The sequence below is a fragment of the Anabrus simplex genome, chromosome 1 (genome assembly GCF_040414725.1).
Source record: "Anabrus simplex isolate iqAnaSimp1 chromosome 1, ASM4041472v1, whole genome shotgun sequence".
Lineage (NCBI taxonomy): Eukaryota > Metazoa > Arthropoda > Insecta > Orthoptera > Tettigoniidae > Anabrus > Anabrus simplex.
Window position 1 is genome coordinate 881,839,339 of NC_090265.1, and position 24,946 is coordinate 881,864,284.

The 24,946-nt window shown below is 36.5% G+C and overlaps 1 protein-coding gene across 4 annotated transcripts in view; it reads right to left on the reverse strand.

The window, feature by feature from the left end:
* The window catches only part of LOC136857679 (nucleolar pre-ribosomal-associated protein 1), a 404,999-nt gene that overhangs the window by 227,577 nt on the left and 152,476 nt on the right, over positions 1–24,946 (reverse strand). For all 4 annotated transcript variants that reach the window (XM_067136526.2, XM_067136527.2, XM_067136525.2 and 1 more), the window contains one exon: positions 23,442–23,735. In XM_067136526.2, the coding sequence (XP_066992627.2) occupies positions 23,442–23,735 (294 nt within the window). The remainder of the gene's footprint in view (positions 1–23,441; positions 23,736–24,946) is intronic.

A 24,946-nucleotide genomic window follows, 5' to 3' on the forward strand; every position in this document is an offset into this window, starting at 1 on the left:
ATAAGTGCACTGAACGGTGTGAAAAACACCAAACAACAAATATGAAAACATATGCATGGGGGCCAATAAAAAAGTATCCAAGTACAGTATTATTGCAGATCACACACTTTCTAAAACAAATGTTAGTAGAAGCCTTTTATTTTGGAGCAGTGGGTTATAAAACATTATTTTCTGGTTACACTCTTAGACAATGAACTGGAGGTTATACTCAGCCATGTGCAACTGCGACAGAATGACTTTGGCTGCCATTTTTAAACATTTCAAGCAACTCCAAGGCACGAGTTCAACATTCGCGACTTCTGCGTGCTTAAAGATGCGGACGCTAGGTCACTTTCTGAAAGATTTTAAAGTTATCTTCATTAGAAAGGAATTTTACTTTTTCCGTATCTATACCTAGGCTATCACAAGACAAATATGCACCACACTAGTCACTTTCACACGATTATGTTCCTAATCCAGATATAGGCTACCGTATCACGCAACAAATATTTCCTTATTATAATCTATTAATTTCATTGTCCGTATTGATGATTTAAGTATTTGCAAATATAAAGATGGGAACTTTCCACTTAATCAATACATTTATTCTTTATAAAGTACTTAAAACATTCTAATGGGTCATCTTCAGCTGCTGAAGAACCTATTGTCTTAATAATAAAAATACCATAATTATAATGCTCAAACACAGCTTGTCATAAAGATGAATGACTAATGCTAACATTGAGGTGATGTATTGTGGAAATAAAATTGTTAAGAAAAATAGTTTTAAAAGTCTGCAAAGTTCAATGTTCATTATGATACTGAATCTTGAAGTTCACTCATTTAGACCAGTGTTGTGTTGATGGCACACCTATCTAAAAACATTTCAATGTTGAGTTGGTAAAATATTAATGAATGCGAATGGCTCATGTTAAAATGATGATATGTTATGATAATAAAACGAGCTTGAAGGAGTAACTTTGACAGTCCAGAATGACCATCAGTCCATTAACACTGTCCTTGACGTTTGTACATATTCTCACTCATTCAATCCATTGTTTTAAAGTTATGTACTTGTTTTAAAATATAAAATCTCTTGTTGTTAAGTTATGTGGTGTTGTATTTATAAATTCCGCGTCAATAGATTTATTATTGTATGATAATGTATGTGGATGAGCTTGAACAAAGTCTTCATAAGCTCATCTCAGAGTCAATTTGTTGGACTTTGAAGTTCTGTTAATTATTGTGCAAAAGTTGCCCTCTTTATACTTGCATCCGTTGCATTGTGTGAAAAGATCTGGTGGAAAAAGAGAAAAGAATTTTACTAATAGAGAATGTCTATAGAGTGTGTTTTAAGAATCAATATGAGTGTTACTTCCTGCTGGGTTGGTCTGTCCTTGTGCGCTAGTCGGAAGCACGCCGTGCACTGCTTCGTGTGCATCGAGGACTAGATATTGCGACATTGGAGGGGAGAGGAAGTGGGGTCAAGGAGACCACCTGGGGAGGAGTTGGGGTAAGGCAGGGCACGTCTATTGAAGGTTCATTTGTGTGTTTCTGCTTTAGTTTGTTGATTCTCTTTAAATTCTCTTTTACCGAGTTCGATAGCTGCGGTCGCTTAAGTGCGACCAGTATCCAGTAATAGGGAGATAGTGGGTTCGAACCCCACTGTCGGCAGCCCTGAAGATGGTTTTCCGTGGTTTCCCATTTTCACACCAGGCAAATGCTGGGGCTGTACCTTAATTAAGGCCACGGCCGCTTCCTTCCAACTCCTAGGCATTTCCTCTCCTATCGTCGCCATAAGACATATCTGTGTTGGTGCGACATAAGCAAATAGAAAAAAAGAAAAATTCTCTTTTCAGAGGTGAGATGGTGGCATTAAAAAGGATGTTTGCTTTTTCTGTAATCTTGTTCAGATTGAAATTTGGGTTGGCATACTGATCCATACTGATATAGAATTCTTCCAATATATTGAGCAAGGGGCCTTTGGAGTTTATGCTTAGAATTTCCATATCGTTTTCAATATTGGAAAATTTATGATTATAATCTTCTATGTGTTGTCCTATAGATGAAAAATGGTTGTGTTTTATAGCGTTAAAATGTTCATTATATAGGATAACTGGCTTTGCAATTATTACATTTTATTTGGTATACACCTGAATGACTGTAATTGTTATTTTAGTTAACAGATTTAGTGTTGTGCAGGACTGTGCCATTGTTGTGCGAGGTTTTATAGGCTATTCTTAAATTTCGTCTTTTGAAGATGTTAGTTATGGGGTAAATATTGGCGTTGTTAAGGTGAAAATCACGTTGTCTTTCTTTGATTTGTTTTGTTTGATTAGTTTTGATTTCAGCTGGTGTTTTATTTTTTTGGATGATTTGGTTGATTATGTCTTTATTACATCCATTTCGCTTAGCTATTTGGTAGATTAGGTTTAATTCATTTTTTTAGATTTTCGTGAGATAATGGCATGTTAAATGCTCTATATATCATGCTGTAGTAGGCTGCTTTTTCATGAGTCTTGCATTATTGTGTTAGATGTTTGGGTAGGTTTCTGTATATTCTATACATTCGGTGACCTTCGTGCTTGGTGATAGACGATGTTGTTTGAGTCATCAGTCCATAGACTGGTTTGATGCAGCTCTCCACGCCACCCTGTCCTGTGCTAATGTTTTCATTTCTAAGTAACTACTGCATCCTACATCTGCTCTAATCTGCTTGTCATGTTCATACCTTGGTCTACCCCTACCGTTCTTACCACCTACACTTCCTTCAAAAACCAACTGAACAAGTCCTGGGTATCTTAAGATGTGTCCTATCATTCTATCCCTTCTTCTCGTCAAAATTAGCCAAATCGATCTCCTCTCGCCAATTCGATTCAGTATCTCTTCATTTGTGATTCGATCTATCCATCTCACCTTCAGCATTCTTCTGTAACACCACATTTCAAAAGCTTCTATTCTCTTTCTTTCTGAGCTAGTTATCGTCCATGTTTCACTTCCATACAATGCCATGCTCCACATGAAAGTCTTCAAAAACATCTTTCTAATTCCTATATCAATGTCTGAAGTGAGCAAATTTCTTAAGAAAGCTCTTCCTTGCTTGTGCTAATCTGCATTTTATGTCCTCCTTACTTCTGCCATCGTTAGTTATTTTACTACCCAAGTAACAATATTCATCTACTTCCTTTAAGATGTCATTTCCTAATTTCATATTTCCTGCATCACCTGCCTTCGTTCGACTGCACTCCATTACTTTTGTTTTGAACTTATTTATTTGCATCTTGTACTCCTTACCCAAGACTTCGTCCATACCATTCAGTAGCTTCTCGAGATCTTCTGCAGCCTCGGATAAAATAACAATGTCATCGGCAAATCACAAAGTTTTGATTTCCTCTCCTTGGATTGTGATTCCCTTTCCAAATTCCTCTTTGATTTCCTTTACTGCCTGTTCTATGTAAACATTGAAAAGGAGTGGGGACAAACTGCAGCCTTGCCTCACTCCTTTCTGGATTGCTGCTTCTTTTTCAAAGCCCTTGATTCTTTTCACTGCAGACTGATTTTTATACAGATTGTAAATAATTCTTCGTTCTCGGTATCTGATCCCAATCATCCTCAGAATCTTAAATAGCTTGGTCCAATCAACATTATCGAATGCGTTTTCTAGGTCTCTACGAATGCCATGTACGTGGGCTTGTCCTCCTTGATTCGATCCTCTAAGATCAGATGTAAAGTCAGGATTGCTTCACGTGTTCTTACATTTCTTCTGAAGCCAAACTGATCTTCTCCCAACTCAGCTTCAACTTGTTTTTCCATTCTTCTGTAAATAATACGTGTTAAAATTTTGCAGGCATGAGATACTAAACTAATGGTGCGGTAGTTTTCACACCTGTCAGCACCGGCTTTCTTGGGAATAGGTATAACAACATTCTGCCGAAAATTGGTTGGGACTTCTCCTGTCTCATATATCTTACACACTAAATGGAATAGCCTTGCCATGCTGGTTTCTCCTAAGGCAGTCAGTAACTCAGAGGGAATGTCATCAATTCCAGGTGCCTTGTTCCTATTTAGGTCGCTCACAGTTCTGTCAAACTCTGACCTCAAAATTGGGTCTTGAATTTCATCAGCATCAACAGCCTCTTCTTGTTCCAGAACCAAATTATCTACATCATCACCTTGATACAACTGTTGGATATGTTCCTGCCATCTTTCTGCTTTGTCTTCTTTCCCTAGAAGTGGCTTTCCATCTGAGCTCTTAATATTCATACACCTAGATTTCCTTTCTCCAAAGGTTTCCTTGATTTTCCTGTATGCAGCATCTACCTTTCCTAGGACCATACAACCTTCGACATACTTCCACTTCTCCTTCAGCCAGTCTTCCTTAGCTACTTTGCACTCTCTATCCACTTCATTCTTTAATCGCCTGTATTCTTTTCTGCCATCTTCATTTCTAGCATTCTTGTATTTTCGTCGTTCATCAATCAGGTCTAATATCTCCTGAGTTATCCATTGATTCTTAGTTGATTTCTTCCTTCCTAACATTTCTTCAGTAGCCCTGCAGACTTCATTTTTCATGACTATCCACTCTTCCTCTATTGCGTTTCCTTCAGCCTTTTCATTTAGTCCTTTTGCAACATGTTCCTTGAAACAATCCCTCACGCTCTTTTCTTTCAACCTGTCTAGATCCCATCTTTTTGCATTCTTTCCTTTCTTCACTTTCGTCAGCTTCAGATGGCATTTCATGATCAACATGTTGAGGTCCGAGTACATGTCTGCTCCTGGAAAAGTTTTGCAATCCAACACCTGGTTTCTGAATCTCTGCCTAATCATAATGAAGTTTATTTGATACCTTCCAGAGTCTCCAGGTCTCATACATGTATAAAGCCGTCATTTGTGGTGTTTGAACCAAGTTTTGGCAAGGACTAAATTATGATCAGTGCAGATTTCAACCAGCCGAATTCCTCTTTCGTTCCTTTGTCCCAATCCGAAATCTCCTACTGTATTACCTTCTCTTCCTTCGCCTACCACTGCATTCCAGTCTCCCATCACAATTAGATTCTCGTCACCTTTTACATATTGAATTAAATCTTCTATCTCTTCATATGTTCTTTCGATTTCCTCATCATCCGCTGAGCTGGTAGGCATATAGACCTGCACTATTGTGGTGGGCATTGGTTTGGTGTCTATCTTGACGACAATAATTCTTTCACTATGCTGGTCATAGTAGCTTACTCGCTGCCCTATTTTCTTATTTATTATTAAGCCAACTCCTGCATTTCCTGTTTGATTTTGTGTTGATAATTCGGTAGTCGCCTGACCAAAAATCCTGTTCTTCCTGCCAACGTACTTCACTTGTACGAACTACATCTAACTTTAGTCTATCCATCTCTCTTTTGAGATTCTCTAATCTACCACAACGATTCAAACTTCTAACATTCCACACTCCGACTTGCAGAATGTCATTATCCATCTTCCTGATGATAGCCCCCTCTCGTGTAGTCCCCACCCGGAGATCCGAATGGGGGAATAGTTTACCTCCGGAATATTTTACCCGGGAGGAAGCCATCATCAGTACATCATTCATACAGAGAGAACTGCATGTCCTCGGAGTTAGTTACGGCTGTAGTTTCCCGTTGCTTTCAGCCGTGTAGCAGTATCAACACAGCTAAGCCATGTTGAGTATTATTACAAGGCCATATCAGTCAATCAGCTAGACTGCTACCCTTGCAACTTCCGAAAGGCTGCTACCCCTCTTTCGATGAACCATTCCTTAGTCTGGTCTCTCAACAGATGCCCATCCGATATGGTTACACCTGCGGCTCGGCTATCTGCTACATTTGGACACGCAAGCCTCCCCACCGCGGCAAGGTCACATGGTAACTCTCTGTGAAGGTCACATGGTTCGCAGGGGAAGTGGTAATAGATATGTCTAAGTAATTTAAAGTATGATCTTTTTCGGTTTCCATGATGAATTTTATGTATGGGTCCAGTCTGTTTATCTGTTCTAATATGTTTTTTCATCTGTAAAGCTACGATCTAAAATAACAAAAATGTCGTCCACGAACTTACATCAAAAGAAAATATTCTGAATTTTACACTGATCTCTGAATATTCTAGATGGTCTATATATATATCTCAACCAATATTCCTGATGCCGGTGATCCCATAAGGAGGCCCTGTTGTTTATAAATAGTGTCGTGAAAATGTCACCTGTGGAGGGACGTTAATGACGAAGAAGTTTCAATCTAGGAAGATGTAACCATTGCTGAACAGCTGTGTGCGGAAATCAGTGAAGCCACAGAAATCCTAGTTATTTAATTTAGGTCTTGTCATCATTTTAACAACTTTACAGTTGTTTGGGTAAGCAAAAGGAACATTTAAAGACTGAAGAGTTTATGCAAAGAAAATTTTATGTGAATGAGAAAATGTTAATTAGAATGTGTTTTCAATATTATCATAATGTTTTTTAAAAATGCAATTTAGGGAAGCCTCAAGATAAAACTTTGTATTATCTTTATCTATCGAAATTTGGAAATATGGAGAAAAAGAGACATTATGAACAGGTAATCATAAAGAAGTTTTAATTATGAAGATGTTTCGATCTGCTGGTTTGCAGGGATTTGTAATATTGTGTATGTTGTAATATGATGAAAAGCGTGCAGTACCAAACTTTTGTGCCAGCCTGTACTGGTACAGTCTAATTTTAATAACAAAATTGGCACATGTTTTGCAATCAAACTCTCTCGACTTCCCCTGCGGAAACCTGATGAGTTGGGATTGGTCGGAATAACGACCTTTCCCATTGGAGAATATGTAAAGCTAGGGAAAGTCCGTGTTTTCATTGGCTGCCTTGTAATCGCAGTTTCCTGTTTTTGGCTCCTCGTGTGTGCGAGTCAATTTGTCCACGTCTTTTCCAACTGAACGACCTAGTGAACGCACGCGCTCAGGGTCTGTTCCCCCTCTGGGGAATCCAGCCTCTCGCCTTTTCATTAATTTAAATTCATTCTTGTGTTTTGGCCTTTTTCTCATTTAACGTTACTTCCATGGTAATGTAAAATTTTGTTTTGTGTGTCGGAGTTTCCTCTAGATTTCCACATTAACCAAAATTGAGCATCAGTATGACTTAGCTGTTAAGCTGGTCCGCAACGTGTTGCTTTTGGAGGCAAACTATTTTTTTGGCTCAGTATTTTGTTATTAAAAGTAAATGTAACACTCTTTCTTGAATGACGTATTGTACATCACATTAAGTCATTTTTTTATTCTTTCGAGGATGTTCTTTTCTTTCTGTGAACCTCTAAACTAAAGTTCTTTTCTTGACTGAAGAGCTTGATAGGATTACGGGTTAGTTTTTTAAGTCTATGTAAATATCCGTTATTGTAGTGTGTTAAGTATCAGCTACTCTGCCATTTATTTGTTTTGTTTCATTTGAAATTGTATCGTTCATTTTGTTAATAATTGAGAGGTTCGGGTGTAAAACATGGTAACTGACATTTTAGTGCTTTGGAGTTACCGGGAAGGCAAACATTTACAAAAATAATATAACTATACATTTAGAACAGTCAACACAAAGTATTTTTTTTTACTCTTTGAAATACATCAATATCAACCAGTTCAAAACACTGAAAATGGTAGATGCCATGTTATACATGCTTGTGGTATACACATATCAGAACTACTATTTGCTTGCATCTATGAGATAGGGTGACTTGCGTAGAACTGGAAGAGTACCGGTACATCTGATAATCATAACTTCCCATATGCAAAAAGTTCTGAAAAATGTCCTTCTGCCGTCTTCACCGAATATCTGAAGGCATGCTTTCTTGCAGTTACAGCCAGGACCTGGCTGACGAGTTTTCGTCTCTTGCTTCTTTCCTCGTTTCTGCAGGTATGGTGGACTTTTGTTGCGATCTTCTCAACTTTTTTGTTGTTGATTCACACCCATTTCTTTTTTCTCCCACATCTTTCTCCTCTAGCGTCCGTGTCGTCAGTGACAGGATCATCACAGAAAAATAAATTAAACATTTGATGTCTCTGGAGTGTACAGAGCGGGAAAGGGTAGTGCTGACACGGATTCAGAATTATTTGATAAGATAATCAGCTATGTGGAAAACGACATGGAAAGGAATGTGATTGTAGCGGGTGATCTCAATTTACCAAATGTCAATTAGGAAGGAAATGCGAACGACAGGAAGCATGACCAACAAATGGCAAATAAGGTAATATGGAAAGGACAGCTGATTCAGAAAGTGACGGAACCAACTAGAGGGAAAAATGTCCTGGATGTGGTGCTGACAAAATCAAATGAGCTCTGTAGAGAAACCGAAGTAATAGATGGTATTAGTGATCACAAAGCTGTTTTTGTCGTAGTTAAAAATAAATGTGATAGAAAGGAAGGTTTTAAAAGTAGGACTGTTAGGCAGTACCACATGGCTGATAAAGCAGGCATGAGGGAGTTTAAAAAAAGTAATTATCATCGGTGGAAAATGATAAATAAAAATGTAAACAGATTCTGGGACGGGTTTAAAGCAATTGTTGAGGAATGTGAAAACAGGTTTGTACCTTTAAAGGTGGTAAGGAATGGTAAAGACCCACCTTATTATAATAGAGAAATAAAGAGACTACGAAGGAGGTGCAGATTAGAAAGAAATAGAGTCAGAAATAGCTGTGTAAGTAAGGAGAAATTGAAGGAACTTTACTAGGAAATTGAATCTAGCAAAGAAGGCAGCAAAGGATAACATGATGGCAAGCATAATTGGTGGCCATACTAATTTTAGTGAAAAATGGAAGGATATGTATAGGTATTTTAAGGCAGAAACAAGTTCCAAGAAGGACATTCCAGGAATCATTAATGAATGAGGAGAGTGTGTATGTGAGGATCTTCAAAAGGCAGAAGTATTCAGTCAGCAGTATGTAAAGATTCTCGGTTACAAGGAAAATGTCCAGATAGAGGAGGTGACTAATGCTAAAGAAGTATTAAAATTTACATATGATAACAATGATATTTACAATAAGATACAAAAGTTGAAAACTAAAAAAGCAGCTGGAATTGATAAGATTTCTGGGGATATACTAAAGACAATGGGTTGGGTTATAGTTCCATATCTGAAGTACTTATTTGATTATTGTTTGGTTGAAGGAGCTATACCAAATGAATGGAGAGTTGCTATAGTAGCCCCTGTATATAAAGGAAAGGGTGATAGACATAAAGCTGAAAATTACAGGCCAGTAAGTTTGACATGCGTTGCATGTAAGCTTTGGGAAGGCATTCTTTCTGATTACATTAGACATGTTTGCGAAATTAATAACTGGCTCGATAGAAGGCAATTCGGTTTTAGGAAAGGTCATTCCACTGAAGCTCAACTTGTAGGATTCCAGCAAGATATAGCAGATATTTTGGATTCTGAGGGTCAAATGGACTGTATCACAATTGACCTGTATAAAGCATTTGATAGGGTGGATCATGGGAGACCACTGGCAAAAATGAGTGCAATTGGACTAGACAAAAGGGTTGTACCGTTTTCATCGTCCTAATGTCGGAATGAAGGTCGTCATACGAAGTTATAAGTTTGCCATGCACGGTAATGATCGCGAATATTACGTAATTGGGCCATACGTCACAAAGGAATGCATATATTAAGTAAATTAGGCCGTGATTTCGAAGTGTATACATTTTAAGAGCGTGTATATATTCAAGAAGGCCGTGCACGTGACGGCAAAGATATTTATTTGATGAATTAAAGATGCCTAGATCACGGACCGAGACGGAAAATTGTCAAGGATCCATGCGGCCGTGATAAAATAATAGAAGGTTTTTCAATATTGTTAAAACAAGAACAAGAAGCTGAACAATAAAAAAAATCCGCAACGTAAAATCGAAATAAATTTATCCTCAAGAAATATAGCCAGTCTTCGTGTGAATAGAAAGGAGATATTATACAAGTTACCGAGTGGAGAACTCGCGAAGTGAGAGAATAAATTGGAAAACAGACATTCACAAAGGAATATCATGAAGAGAGTTAGGAAATACCCTAACAGTAGTCGAAGTGGATATTCAAGTCCGTACAAGCAACCAAGTTAAATATTACGAAGTGTAAATTGATGAGCCGAACAGAAAAGAGAATATTTACAGAAATAACTTGCAATAATTTAACTGTCAAATTGCTACTAAAGATTAATATTGAAGTATTGTTTTAAAAAAAACTGACATTAATTACAAGCCTGATATTTATTCCTGAGAGTATGGATATGAAACTAATTCATGGTTTGGAAATGTTTCTTTCTGTTATGATTGACTGCAACATCATGATGCAAGGCTAAACTGGATATGGAGCCGTCTGTCTGACGGATACCGCCCAGCTGTAACTGCTATTCCGAGTCCCGAGTCACAACCTGATGGTGACGTAGCAGAGGATGAAGCTGTACGACGCAATCCCTAGATGACAACATCCAGTCCGAAGCCGACCATCTAACGTCAGTGATCACAAGATAAGTTCCAAAGAGATATTTTATTTTCTTGAAATTGATATGTAGTAAATTTGTAATGATATTATAGTGTATATTTGGTACGTTGTTTAACCTAGTTCTTCGTGATAAAATCACAGACGTTGTTATCTTCGAAATGAAATTGTCCATGTTGAGCTATTATTACTAACAGGGGAATAGGTACTTCTTCCAGATTCTACAATCTATGCCATAAGATAGGAATGCGTAAAACTAAACCAGGAGAGTTTTGGAATGTAATTTCTAACCATTATGGGATAAAAACTTCGTATTTAAAGTGACGTAACCTTAAATATATTCTTGAAGAAGATAGTTGGTTTACGAATAACCTGAATGTGTTTACCGATACGACGCAATGAAATGTGAGTAGATATTAACTTATTTGATTTATATATGCATTTCATTTTTAAGCTAGCGTGTTTACGCGTATGATATATGAATTTTAACCCAAAAGAGTACCATTGTAGTAAAGTAATGTGATGTTGGAATGATTTGCCGTCATGTTGGTGATGATATATGTTTACAGAGAGAATTTATGATTTGAATGGCATGTTTATGTGCAAATGTGAATAATTATTCGTCGTGATATGTTTATGAGATTGAATTATATGATATGATGGTAATTAATCGTAGTAGACGGAGAGATAGATATATTTATGAGTAATTTTGGCGGTAAATACGACGTAATATGGGCCGATGGTGGTGATTACCATTTGCGGCAGAATAATAAAATGGTTATGAGTGGTATATAGGGTTAATGGTACACGCGTACGATGTAATACACCGCATATTTCGTATATTTAGGTTACCATACACTGTCTTCGGAAGAAATATCCAAATAGGAAATAAATGAAGGGAAACTTGTCGTCTTCATAGTTAATTTATACCAACGTTGTACTAAATATTACTGGAAGTTTGTTGTCAAGAATGAATTTGATTCAAATAATAATCCCATAATTTAAAATCTTTACCGCAATTACATATAAGAGTTAACCAAATGCATTCCTACGGAATCAGTGATACCTGATTAATTAATGCTAAACCCTAAAACATGTTTGGTACAATTTCTATTAGAAATACAATGATAATTAAACTTTGAACGATACCTACATTTATTTAAGATGTTATTTGAATATTTTAATCTAATGATACTTTCGAGGAGACCAATATTTTTCAATTTAAGAACAAAATATATTTGAAATAGCCATTTTTGGGCCAAAATAATTTGGAACTTACTTGTGATTACTAACGTTAAGACGCCGAAAAGAGTGAATAATGAAATAATGTTGAAATGATAATGACGAAAATAAGCATTTTTTTTTCAAATCATTTTTCTTTATTATTTTTTTAATTACCAGTTGATTATGTATAAAAGTAACAAGAACTGTTGGACTTAAACTAAATAATGTTATTAAGAAATTTAATTAGGATTAGGGACTCAGACTTATTTTTCAACCAAAAGATTTCTTTATTATAGAAGAAGAAGAAGATAATTGATAATGATAAATATTATTTTCTTTTGTGATTCCGGAATCAAGAAATAAAATATAGATTTTCTAATCTAGAGGTTATTATTTTAGGAGATAGGCTGATATTATTAAGATTTAGGTAATTTTTGAATTAATCCATTAAAAATTTTTTTTTTTTTTCACTTATATTCGGATGACTGGACTTGGAAAACATAATAATGATTTTGGATGATGAATGGTACCGAGAATAATTTGTTGATATGGAAATGTGGTGCTTCAGTTGACCTCACGTTAATATAGTATTTTTCGAAAAAGTAATTTAATTATCCCTGAGAGGTGTCACGAGGCAAAGTAAGGATTACCACATCATATATTCTGATGGGAGAATTCTAAGTTACGATTTCGCTAGAATTTTATGAGGCGATAACTGCGTATTTGATGAATATTTAAAGCGAACTTAGCCAACGACACTTTGCATCAAATTTATTATGCATTCATCCATTAAATGAACTATTAGAGTGATGGGAGATTGAGGGGAAAATAGCCGGAGCAATCGTTACGACAAGTTAATGTTCATATTAAAAACGATCGTCCAATATGGTGCAAGGATGAAACTACCCCTCAGGATGGTGCAGGGTGAATGAATAGGTTGCTATATTTCTAGAAAATAGATCTCAGAGAATTAGAGTAGGCAAAGCTTTAGCTGACCCTGTAATAATTAAGAGCGGAATTCCTCACGGCAGTATTATTGGACCTTTATGTTTTCTTGTATCATACCTGCCAACTTTCAAAAAGAGAAATCCGGAAGATCGTAAAGCGGAAAATTTTTAACAACACGTGCATGCGACGCAAAGTCTTGAGATTGCTCATCTGTTTCCACTTAACGCTGGGAACACTTTCCGTGATCGTATAAAACAAGGAAATTAAGCAGAATATGCCTCCCTAAAAGACTGATAATATCTTTTCTTAGTTGAACTCATTACGAACACCACTAAAGGTACTAAATCGCTTACAAATTCATCACACAATTCCACGAGTTTCAGAACTACCGCCAATGTTACTCACACCCACACACATACAAAGCCTTTCACAGCTGCTATGAAGCAAGACGCAGTTACTAAAGTTGTTATATATAAATTCACAGCCTGCTACTTTTTACGGATTTCTTTTCTTCAAAATCACAGCCTGCTACTTGTTTGGGAACATCTCAGTGAATGAAGTAGCAGTTGAGGTCGAACAGGTGACAAAAGCATGGTGATAATCGTTTAATGTGATTATCAATACATTTACCAGTCGAATTTCAAACACAGCATCTTGTATTACCAGCCGCTATCGAAAGTCGAACAAATCCGATTTGACAGCAGAAAGTGAAACCAAGCACGGGTAGTCAAAATCTGTACAATAACATTGTCATCCGTACAACCGTAAAACACACACAAAATCCGTACATTTTACGGAAAAACCGGAATACTTGGCAGGTATGCTTATATATATATATAAATGATTTGAGTAAAGGAGTGGAATAAGAGGTAATGCTTTCTGCGGATGACGTTATTCTCTATAGAGTAATAAATAAGTTACAAGATTGTGAGCAACTGCAAAAAAATCTCGATAATGTTGTGAGATGGACAGTAGGTAATGGTATGATGATAAACGGGGTTAAAAGTCAGGTTGCGAGTTGCACAAATAGGAAAAGTCCTCTGAGTTTTAATTACTGTGTTGATGGGGTGAAAGTTCCTTTTGGGGATCATTGTAAGTATCTGGGTGTTAATATAAGGAAAGATCTTCATTGGGGTAATCACATAAATGGGATTGTAAATAAAGGATACAGATCTCTGCGCATGGTTATGAGGGTGTTTAGGGGTTGTAGTAAGGATGTAAAGGAGAGGGCTTATAAGTCTGGTAAGACCCCAACTAGAGTACGGTTCCAGTGTATGGGACCCTCACCATTCAAGAACTGGAAAAAATCCAAAGAAAAGCAGCTCGATTTGTTCTTGGTGATTTCGACAAAAGAGTAGTGTTACAAAAATGTTGCAAAGTTTGGGCTGGGAAGAAAGAGACGAGCTGCTCGACTGAGTGGTATGTTCTGAGCTGTCAGCAGAGAAATGGCGTGGAATGACATTAGTAATTAAAAGAAATAAGTTTCATAATGATAGATCCGTATTGAACTGTGATTACAATAGAGTAAATTAATATATTATTTTGGGTCCACCTTTTCAATACAAAATGTAAATAGTTTAAATTACATAGGGACTAGTTTCGACCTAGTAATAGGTCATCATCAGCCTGAAGTAAATTAAAACATAAATATCGAAGAAATAAACAATGTAAACACAAGTACAGTCTTTTTAAAAGTACATACCATGTGGGATATTGAGTAGCAATATATTAAAAATAATAACTCTTCCAATTGACGAAGCACTGAGCGGAAGTTATGTTGTTTATTTATGAATAAAGTTCAGTGTGCCGTATAGCATTAAAAGTCCAGTGTGCACTAAAAGATGTTATAAAGAATAATTATCAGTTGAATGCTGGCTTCTTGAGTTTGCTGTTGTATATTCGAAGAAGTTACGTCATTTTTTAAGGTATTCATAGACGTCAAAACACATGGATGTTGGAAAGGCTCTTCAGTTTTTTGGAATTAGGTAATTGTTGCACATGGAGGCTTAGGAGTCCAGAGAAGCACTATATTATGTTAAAAAATAGAGATCCATAAAAAAGGTCCTGTGCGTCGTATAAAAATGACAAGTTGTGAAAGTGAAAATCGAAAAAGGTTGGTTTTCAAGGGATGATGATGTTCATTCAGAGATCAATTGAAATTAAAGTACCGTAACATTGTCTTCTCAAGATGTTTATAAACTAGAAATAATTGTCGATGCAAAGTAAGATGCTAGAAGAAAGCTCTTCTGCTTCTGGAATCTTGAAGGATGATAGATGTTTCATGAGGCGGAATAACATATATGGAGTTAAATAAAGGTGGATATAAATTCGCAGTTCAATGCGGACCATAAAATTGATTCTGAATAAATGACAGTAGGAAATAAATAAATTTGGTCAGGTGGAAGAAAATGTTTAAATAAAATATGTCATAAGGGAATTTACGCGTGTTGTGATAAGATGAAGAGAGATATGGTGGTAGGTAAGGTTCAAAGGAAATCTTGAGGTGAAGGGAGAAAAATAAAGGAAGGAGAAAAGTTTTTTTTGAATAAATGACAGTAAGGAAATAAACAATATTTGGTCTATTGTCTATTGTAATGACATTAGTAGACGAATAAGTTTCAGTGGCGTCTTTAAAAGTAGGAAAAATCACAATATGAAGATAAAGTTAGAATACAAGAGGACAAACTGGGGCAAATATTCATTTATAGGAAGGGGAGTTAGGGATTGGAATAACTTACCAAGGGAGATGTTCAATAAATTTCAAATCTCATTGAAATCATTTAAGAAAAGGCTAGGAAAACAACAGACAGGGAATCTGCCACCTGGGCGACTGCCCTAAATGCAGATCAGTACTGACTGATTGAAAAAACAAATTTATAATTAAAATATATGTTTTCACAATAAAAACATTAATTTCGAACCTGCACAAAATTTTATGCAATCTATCCTCTTTTTTGGAATGTAAAATGGTCACACTGTGCAAGAGTAACATGGTATCTACAGTAGATACAAACATATACTTGCAAACAGGAAAAGTGAGGTTATAAAATCTTGTTACCTCATTTTGGATATTAACAGCGTAGTGTTCATTTCCATTTTCCTCTGTTTGAGAGGTTGGGTCCTTATCAGAAACATCACAGTCTTAATCACTCACTAGAAGCTGTTCAAACATTGCAGCATTGCACACTTCCTTTCCCCTATCAAACTCCAACTTCCTGCTAGCAGCCATTTTGTCTCACATACCATGTTTTACATGCACTGGTTTGGAGTTACCAAGAAAAATAAGTCTGTATACCGCTATCATCTAGATACCATGTTTTACGTTAAATATCTCAATATTGCAAATATTGTCACTTACCATGCATGTTTTACACCCGAACCCCTCAATTATTAGTCTGAGGGTGATTGTTGTGAACCTTTTCTTCCCCATAACGGCATACTTTCCCACGGACCACAATAGGGATCCTACCACCTTCCACATCCTTCCTGTAGTTGTCGTTTGTTAGGCCTGTAAGTTACGTTTACCTTGCATATGGTTTGATTTTGTGTACTTTGATAGTTAACTGTCTAACTTTCCCAGCCTAGATGTGAAGCCACTGCTACATTGAGATTTTCCCAATTCATTTTCTTCTTCTTATTATTATTATTTGGTGTAGACGCGGAACAGAGCAGACCATGTGTTATGGAAGAAGGAGAGGTTGACAATCGTTCTCGGCTAATTTTTGTAAAATTTTTAATTTTTAATATTTTTCTTACTATATTTATTGGTTTCAAGTCATTATGCCCACGTGGCTGTTGTTGTAAATGGTAATGAAATGTTTATTTTATAGGTTGTATTGTTACGTGTGCATTCTTAATCCCTGTTTGTTTTCCATGATTCTTGCTCGAGTTCGAGACATCACGAGGGAGCTTTCTTTTTAATGCCGCCATCCCACCTCTAAAAAACATTTATTTAAAGAGAATCAACAAGCAAAAGCAAAAACACACAAATGAACCTCCAATAGACAAACCCCTCCTCCACTCCTCACCAGGTGGTCTCCTTGACTCCACTTCTTCTCCCCTCCAATGCCGCATTATCTAGTCCTCGGCGCACACGAAGCAGTGCGTGGCGTGCTTCCGAATAGCGCACAAGGACAGACCAACTCAGCAGTAAGTAACACTCATATTGATTCTTAAAACACACTCCATAGACATGTGTCTATTAGATCTTTTGATACAATACAATGGATGCGCATATGAAGAGGGGAACTTTTGCACAATAATTAACAGAACTTCAAAGTCCAACAAATTGACTCTGAGATGAGCTTATGGAGACTTTGTACAAGCTCATCAACATACATCATCATACAATAATAAATCTATTGAAGTGGAATTTATAAAAATAACACCACATAACTTAACAACAAGAGATTTTATATTTTAAAACAAGTACATAACTTTAAAACAATGGATTGAATGGGTGAGAATATGTACAAACGTCAAGAACAGTGTTAATGGACTGGTGAACATTCTAGACTGTCAAAGTTACTTCTTCAAGCATGTTTGATTATCACAACATATCATCATTTTAACATTAGTCATTCACATTCATTAACCCTTTCGCACTCAGCGCGCCGATCTATCGGCGCGAGAGGTTATGGCGAAAACACTCACGGCGCCGATATATCGGCTCTGTCCTATTTAGGCATTTTCGTCATTTCCGTGGCTGTTAAATCGTAACAGTTGATCGTGACGGTACCTTAAAACGTTGAATTTGCGTTTTACTCTACAGATATATCCACCTGCCCTACAAAATATTTTTATTTTCGACAAATGAAATCTGTTGACCGTGACTGTTTATGTTGTGGTTATTTGAAGTTGTTAATTGCGTGGATCTGTTTTGGTTGGCTTATGAATACAACAATTTGATCTTGATATGAGTTTAGTTAATATATTTCGTTTCTTTGGTATATCGTGTGTTCGCTGTACTTCGCAAACTATAATTTTACTCCATTTCATAACTCCGTTGTTGCACGTGCTTGTCTCATCTTTTTATCGTAATGGCTAGGCCATATTCAAGGCCGAATGAGGCCGATATCCTTGAATTTTCAGATGATTTAGACAGTAATAATGACCTTCTTTTGCCGAAAGTAATTCGCATTATGTGGGAAATGACACAGTCACAGCTGCTCACCGTGCATCGGACCGCGAGGACCTGACATCGATGACCGTTACATGTACAGTGAATAACTATGTGCCATGCTTCATGACTGAATTGCAGCACACACATCGTATTGATATCAAATTAATCAGAAATAAATGTTCTTTCTTTCACGTCTAAGAATAAAGAAGGAATGCGCAATAATGTCTGATTTTTCAGCCATTGAAAATCAAAAATTATTTTTTAAAATTTATTTTCAAAATTTAATAAATTTTTCTGGCTTTACCAATAACAATACGTTTTAGGTATGTTCATTTCTGAAATGTTCATAGTTTCCTGTATTAGTGTGATTTATTTTACTTTAATGTGTGTTAAACTCTGTACGTGTTGATTTTTTGTAAGTCGGTTTGGAAAATGACAGAAATTAGTCTGAGTGTCTTCGAGCAAACTCCTGTATATAGGCTGAGTGCCAAAGGGTTAATATTTTACCAACTCAACATTAAAATGTTTTTAAATAAGTGTGCCATCGAAGCAACACTGGTCTAAATGAGTGAACTTCAAGATTCAGTATCATAATGAACTTGTTAACTTTGCAGACTTTTAAAACTATTTTTCCTAACATATTTTATTTCCAAAATACATCACCTCAATGTTAGCATTAGTCATTCATATTTATGACAGGCTGTGTTTTAGCATTATAATTATGTTGCTATTATTAAGACAATAGGTTCTTCAGCAGCTAAAGATTACCCATTAGAAGGGTCGAAACCAGTACTGTAATAGAATGTTTTAAGTACTTTATAAAGAATAAATGTATTGATTAAGTGGAAAGTTCCTATCTTTATATTTGCAAATACAAATATTCGCTGCGCTTCACTGTACCACTCAACACAAAATAAATTTATAACTTCTGAATGGAATGCGAAATACAAGCACAAATAGACTTACTCTGTTATTCACCAATCTTGCTGCTAACCGACAAGCAAAATTGAACATTTCTGAGGCTAACAGCTTGCTCCCCGAATGTGGAACTTCTCCTGTGAAGTTCAGAAATTTAAGGCCTTTTTCCGCAATCACGCAGCTGTGGCAACGGATCTCACCCGAGTTGGAAATCATGTTTGTTTCACAAGGGATGACAAATAACATTTTCAGTGGTAGGAAAAATGTGACCATAGTAGCGGTAATAGCGAAAATTTGTGACGCGATAAGCGAGGTATTTTTTATATAGGTGTAATACGATGAGAATCGGGACTTCGAATTTACGATGTGCTAAGCAGGAAAGCATGTTAATGAGAAACACACTAACGAGATTTCACTGTATCTATTCCTTTTGTTGCCTGACACATACTGAAAATCTGAACTTGACAGCCCCTCTGTTGTCTGAAACCACACTGGTTTTAATCCAACTAACACTCAACCACTGATCGCACCCTACCTTCCCAAATTCCTGTGAAAACCTTGCCTGGTATATGATCAATGAAATACCTCGACAGTTGTGGTAATCATTCCTATTCCCTTGCTTATAGAGAGGTGCAATTATTGCTTTTGTTCAATCAGAAGGTTAGGTCTCAAGTAAACTTCAACTATGGTTCCTCAAGGAGTCTCCCTGGTCTTTGTATAAAATTGTTTAATTTTTTTAAGTCCACTAATGTCAGCTTTAAGTTGTGTAAGGTTTATATAAGCAATAACAGTGATAGTTCCAGCATTTTTGAAGAAAGGAATACCACTTTGTACAAACCGTCTCACTCATGGACGTAGATTATATTACGAACTTGAACAGTGATGTATATTATATGTTTTAGCATAATATAACCTCATTCTCATCATAAGTGTTTTAACTATGGGTGGCGTGCACCATCTTAGAGTAAATTACTCAGGAAGTAACGTCTACTAAAGAAGTCCATACTACAGAAGTAAACTACTACGGTAGTTATTTACTCTTGAAGTAACGTCGGGGAGCTGAAGTACAATTTACTCTTTTAGTTACTACTACAGAAGTAGCGCTCATTACTCGCGGAGTAGTGTTGTGTTCTTTAAAGAAATCAAAATAGATAAGGTTATGTGCGATAGGAAATGGGGGGAAAAACGTGCGAAAAAGATAAATGCTTGTTAGTAGAGATAATGAGGATGTATGCGAAGGATGTAGAGTGTAAGAAACACGATGTAAAGATGCTGGATAAAAAAAGAAATGCATGGAAAGCCGTGACAGAAGAATTCAATACCTCGAGTGACGGTAAACGCACTGAAGAACAACTTAAAATTCTGTGGAAGGACCTAAAAGCGAAGGCTAAGAAGCAGAAAGTCACGGACACTCGGGAAAAAATTAAAACTGGTGGTGGTCCACAGACAACGCACGTTGATGATATATCAAAAATAATTATTGAAATAATGCCACAGGTTTTCGGTGGTATTAATTCAGTTCATGATGATGATGCGATAGCAGGTAATCACATGGAAGACGACAACAATAATAATAATAACAAGCCTATACACGGAGCTGATGACACTTACGCTGATGATATGTATAATGATAAAGAAGTGGGCCCAAGTCTAGACATTCCGGTGGATCATGACGTTGAAATTTCTATCACTGATACTGCTGGAAGTCCGAAAGTTGGTAAGTGTAAAATTAACTCTTATTCGATAAGAAAATATTGTTGAAATTGTTCATAAACCTCTTAAGTGTACGTGCTGACATTCTTATGGCTATGCTGTGGTAAAGACAAATACCATATTTTGTTGTATTACAGATCTTGGAAGTACTGAGAGAATTAGAAGATGCCCTAGCAGACAGGACAGTGAGATACATAAGCGGCATGAAGAGCTACATAAGATGCGTCTGGACTTCTTTCGCAAAGAGCACGAAGAGGAGATGTCAATAATGAAGAGAGAGAGGGAAATGCAAGAGGAAGTACACAAAATGAAAACAGACGTTTTAGAAGTATTAAAGAACAAAATATGCTCAATGCCCGCAGAAAACTCAGTCAACTTTGTGACTTACTTAGATCACGCGAGTGAAGTATGTGAAGTTGTATCTGAAACAGCGGATTGAAATTTCGAACAAAGTGTAAATATTTTCACCCTATATTGTTTACCAGTTTTGTCAGTAATTTCATGTAAAGTATGTTTATTTACAGTTTAAATATTATTACTGTATATTATTTAGTTTACATTTTATTTAGTTTAATTTAGAGCAAAATGTTCTCATAATACTGTCTTTATTTACAAGGGAACATGGAAAAATGCACTAGGCCTAACTGGTTTTCACATTCATGAAAAGTAATCATTTATAATAGCTCACCGAATGGCATTTCCTGCTATATTTTCTTTGTGATTCACAAATGGAATGTTTTCGTTGTTATTTAACAAGTCTCTTTCTTCATACATATCGCCTACATCCAGAGCGAAATTGTGGAGGACTGCCGTAGCTACTATTGCGTTGCCGCATGCTGTAGGCGTGAAGTGCATTTCCTTTTCAAGGATTTGGAATCTTCTTTTCCACACTCCAAAAGTGCGTTCCACAACATTGCGGGTTTTTGCATGAGCAGTGTTGTACCAGTGTTCAGCGGGTGTATTTGGTTGTAGGAGTGGTGTCATGAGGAATTTCGTACAGGCATAACCCTTATCTCCCACTAACATTCCATTATACAAACCATTCTCAAAGTGCGCTGCAACAGCACTATTGTCCCATATTCGTGCATCGTGCGTAGAACCAGGCCATCGGCAAACAATATTCATGATCTTCATACTTGCATCACAAATAACTTGTGTGTTTATAGAAAAATACACCTTCTGATTTCTGAAAAGTTCGCCGTTGTCACCGGGAGGGCACAAAATGGGAACATGCGTACAATCAATTGCACCCACAATGTGTGGGAAACCTGCCAACGTGAAGAATTTCCTTTTATTTTCAGAACATTCATCGTCATTTGCAGGCATATGTATGTACCTCCCTCTTAACCTCACTACTGCTCTAACCACGCGATGAAAGATACGGCCAGCAGTCGTGCGGTGAATGTTTATTAGATCACCGGCAACTAACTGAAATATTCCAGTACGAAACACTCGCAGGGCACACAACAACTGTAATTTGGGAGATACAGCTGAATTTCTGTCTGAATTTTGTTGTAAATTATCTACAAGTAGATTTAGAAGGAAGGTAAAGGATTCCTTCCTAAGGCCAAAACGTTCCTTAAACTCTCTCTCCGTGTACATATCATACGGATCTCGCCTTTCACGCACTGTACGCACTATTATATTCCCGTCGTTTTCTTCGTTGAGATCGTCAATATAATCCAAGTAATCCATAACCAAGTTTGAAACGTCTTCCTCTCGTATACGATACGGTATTCAATTAGTCAACAAGGCTGATCCTAGCTTACTCCACGCACGACATGAGAGTAAATTCTAACCTATATTCGTGCGTTATTTACTTCTTTAGTAATATACTACAAGATGGTGCTCTTCAACATTTTACTCTTGTAGTAATTTACTCCAGGAGTATCTGAAAGGACTAAAATACTTCGGAAGTAATTTACGGTACTCTCGTATAGAAGTCGCCGAATGCTGACTTCAGGAGTACTTTACTACAGAAGTAGAACTTACTCTTGGTTGGTGCACGCCACCCTATATGTATCAATTTTTGCATTTACATTTTTTACCTGAAGATTATCCATATTTTAGGAATGAAACATGTGCTAATCTTTTAGTTACATAGTTAGACTTTACGCTGGATTATGTTCGTATTTTCATGAACTAGCTCCAAAAAATTGATATTTATAAGTTGGGAGTGGGACAGTTGAGCAAGGTCACAATAATGGATTCAAAAGGAATGGCAGCAACGTAGATGGTAGACTGACAATTTCAAAAAACATAAAATGATGTCATGTTGACAAGTCCAACATACTGTTACCTCCACTTCATATCAAACTAGGACTTATGAAGCAATTCGTTAAAGCTATAAACAATGAAGGTGAATTCTTCCAGTATTTGTGTCATTGATTTCCAGGACTTGGCTCCATATATACAACTGTTATACTCATAAATATAACAGTGTAATATACTGTAAGTGTGTACAAATGAATAAAAATAACAAGAAAAAGAGTATTTCTTACATGTGACACTAGAGCGTATTAACACTGTTATGCACAAGTCATATATTCATTTTGATTTTGCAAAGAAACCTAATGTGATACAAGAAAACTGACTTCAGTTCTGGATTCAGCATGTCTGAAATATAAATGATCACTATTTGAACTTTAAGCAATGATCAGAAAGTTTAAATTCGCAAGCTACTGTAATTTATTTTACAGAGCAGGATGTTTGTTTGAAACTTCCCTTAGTAACCATTAATATTTTCATTCATAATAAAAGTTTTATATCATAACGCATCTTACTAACAAAGCTGAAAGAATCAAATTAACAAAAAGCTATTTTCTAAAAATTTGTTGTTTAAAAGTGTAAAAGTCCAGAAGTAAAAATAGACCCTAACAAACATTTTGATTAATGACATTAAATTTCTAGTCTTCATTGAATTGCTAGAAAATGGTTTATTGTTTCTCCCATTAAATGCATGTTTTTGGAGTTCTATATAACCAATAAAGAGCAAATTCTGAGGTGGTTTAATGTTTGGAATTTTGTCATGGGTTGTGTTTTGTCAGATATAAAAAATGAAAACTGATTTTGATATGTCATACCTTAGTCAAGTAACTGTTGATTCCCTGTTTAAATTTGATAATGTCTGTTCGGCTTAACAAATTCCAACTTTCTAAAGCAGTCACCACTTTATACAACTGGTCCAACATGGTCACAAGCATGCACACTACTTCATGACGAACAGAAGCAAAGTGATGCTGCAGGCCATGAACACCTACTGCTGATAGGACACCAGCAGGAACTGTCAGAACTTGTACTGCACTGAGGAGCTGTGATAACAACAGACCATCCACATTTGGCTTCAGGTACTCCTCTGGATCTAGCGACATCAGCACCTGAATGAAGATTCAAAATGTCAGTGAGTTGTACATGCCAAATCAAATTAACTGATATAACAAACATTTTGTGAAATGACAGCTTAGTTAAATTTTAAAATAAGCATTCAACACTTTTTTTTTCTAATATTCTGTATCAACAATTTACACTGTTATACCTATCTCACTATACTATAGGGAACCATGAACCACCCTTTTAGTTTCAAGTTATGTGTATTTAATCTGGTTTTATAGGATAGGGTCCATTTTGGGATAAGAAATACATTTGGTTAATTTGAGGAAATTTTATTGTGAGGTTCATGAATTCCTGGCTAGTCATGTACTTTACCAGTCTTAGCAGTGCCTTATGAATCTAAGCACTGCTTACTTGCAATGCATTTAAGTGAATTCTGCTGAGGTTTCTAGAAGGAATTTGTTGGTAGTCTGTGGATGACACTTGGTGCTTTTATAAATTTTTATAAATGATATTTCTAAATTTCATTATTTCTTTGGCGTAGGGATATGGCGACCCCATCGCCCAGTGGGCAACCACTGCAATCAGCCTCCCTAGTATTGGTGGGTAAACCATACACTTAACTGACATGAGGAAATGCATGTCAGCCACTGACAATCTAGTGCATAACAAAGTATCGAGGCGAAGATCCATGGCAGGCCTAGCAAGCCAGTGGTAGCGTCTTCGAATTGCTTTCAACAATCAAACGAGCCTCGGATGGAGATAAAAAATAATACTGAAATTGACAAAATCTCCGAGCAGATCTGGCAGGTATGACGGCCAACACGGCTCTAATGAAAGACCGATATGTCCGAAGAAAAATGTAAGAATTGGGACTATAAATATTTTGACCCTGACTGAAAAAACTGAAGAACTTATCGATATGATGAAGAGGAAAAATCTATCCATATTGGGAATGAGTGAAACAAAATGGAGAAAGGCAGGTAGCAAGATTCTCAGAGATGGCTACAAATTAGTATGGAGTGGATGCGAGGAAGAGGCCAGAAATGGTGTTAAGCTTTCCTGACCACAAAAGACATGGACGCCATCACTGAAGTATCCTATAAGAATGATAGGATCATTAAATTATCTATGCAGCTGGAGTCCACAAATTACACAGTAGTGCAGGTATATGCATCACAGGTTGGATGTAGTGCTCAAGAGAAGGAACAATTCTGTCAAGATCTAGAAGATATAATTGATGAAGAAAATGTCGTCA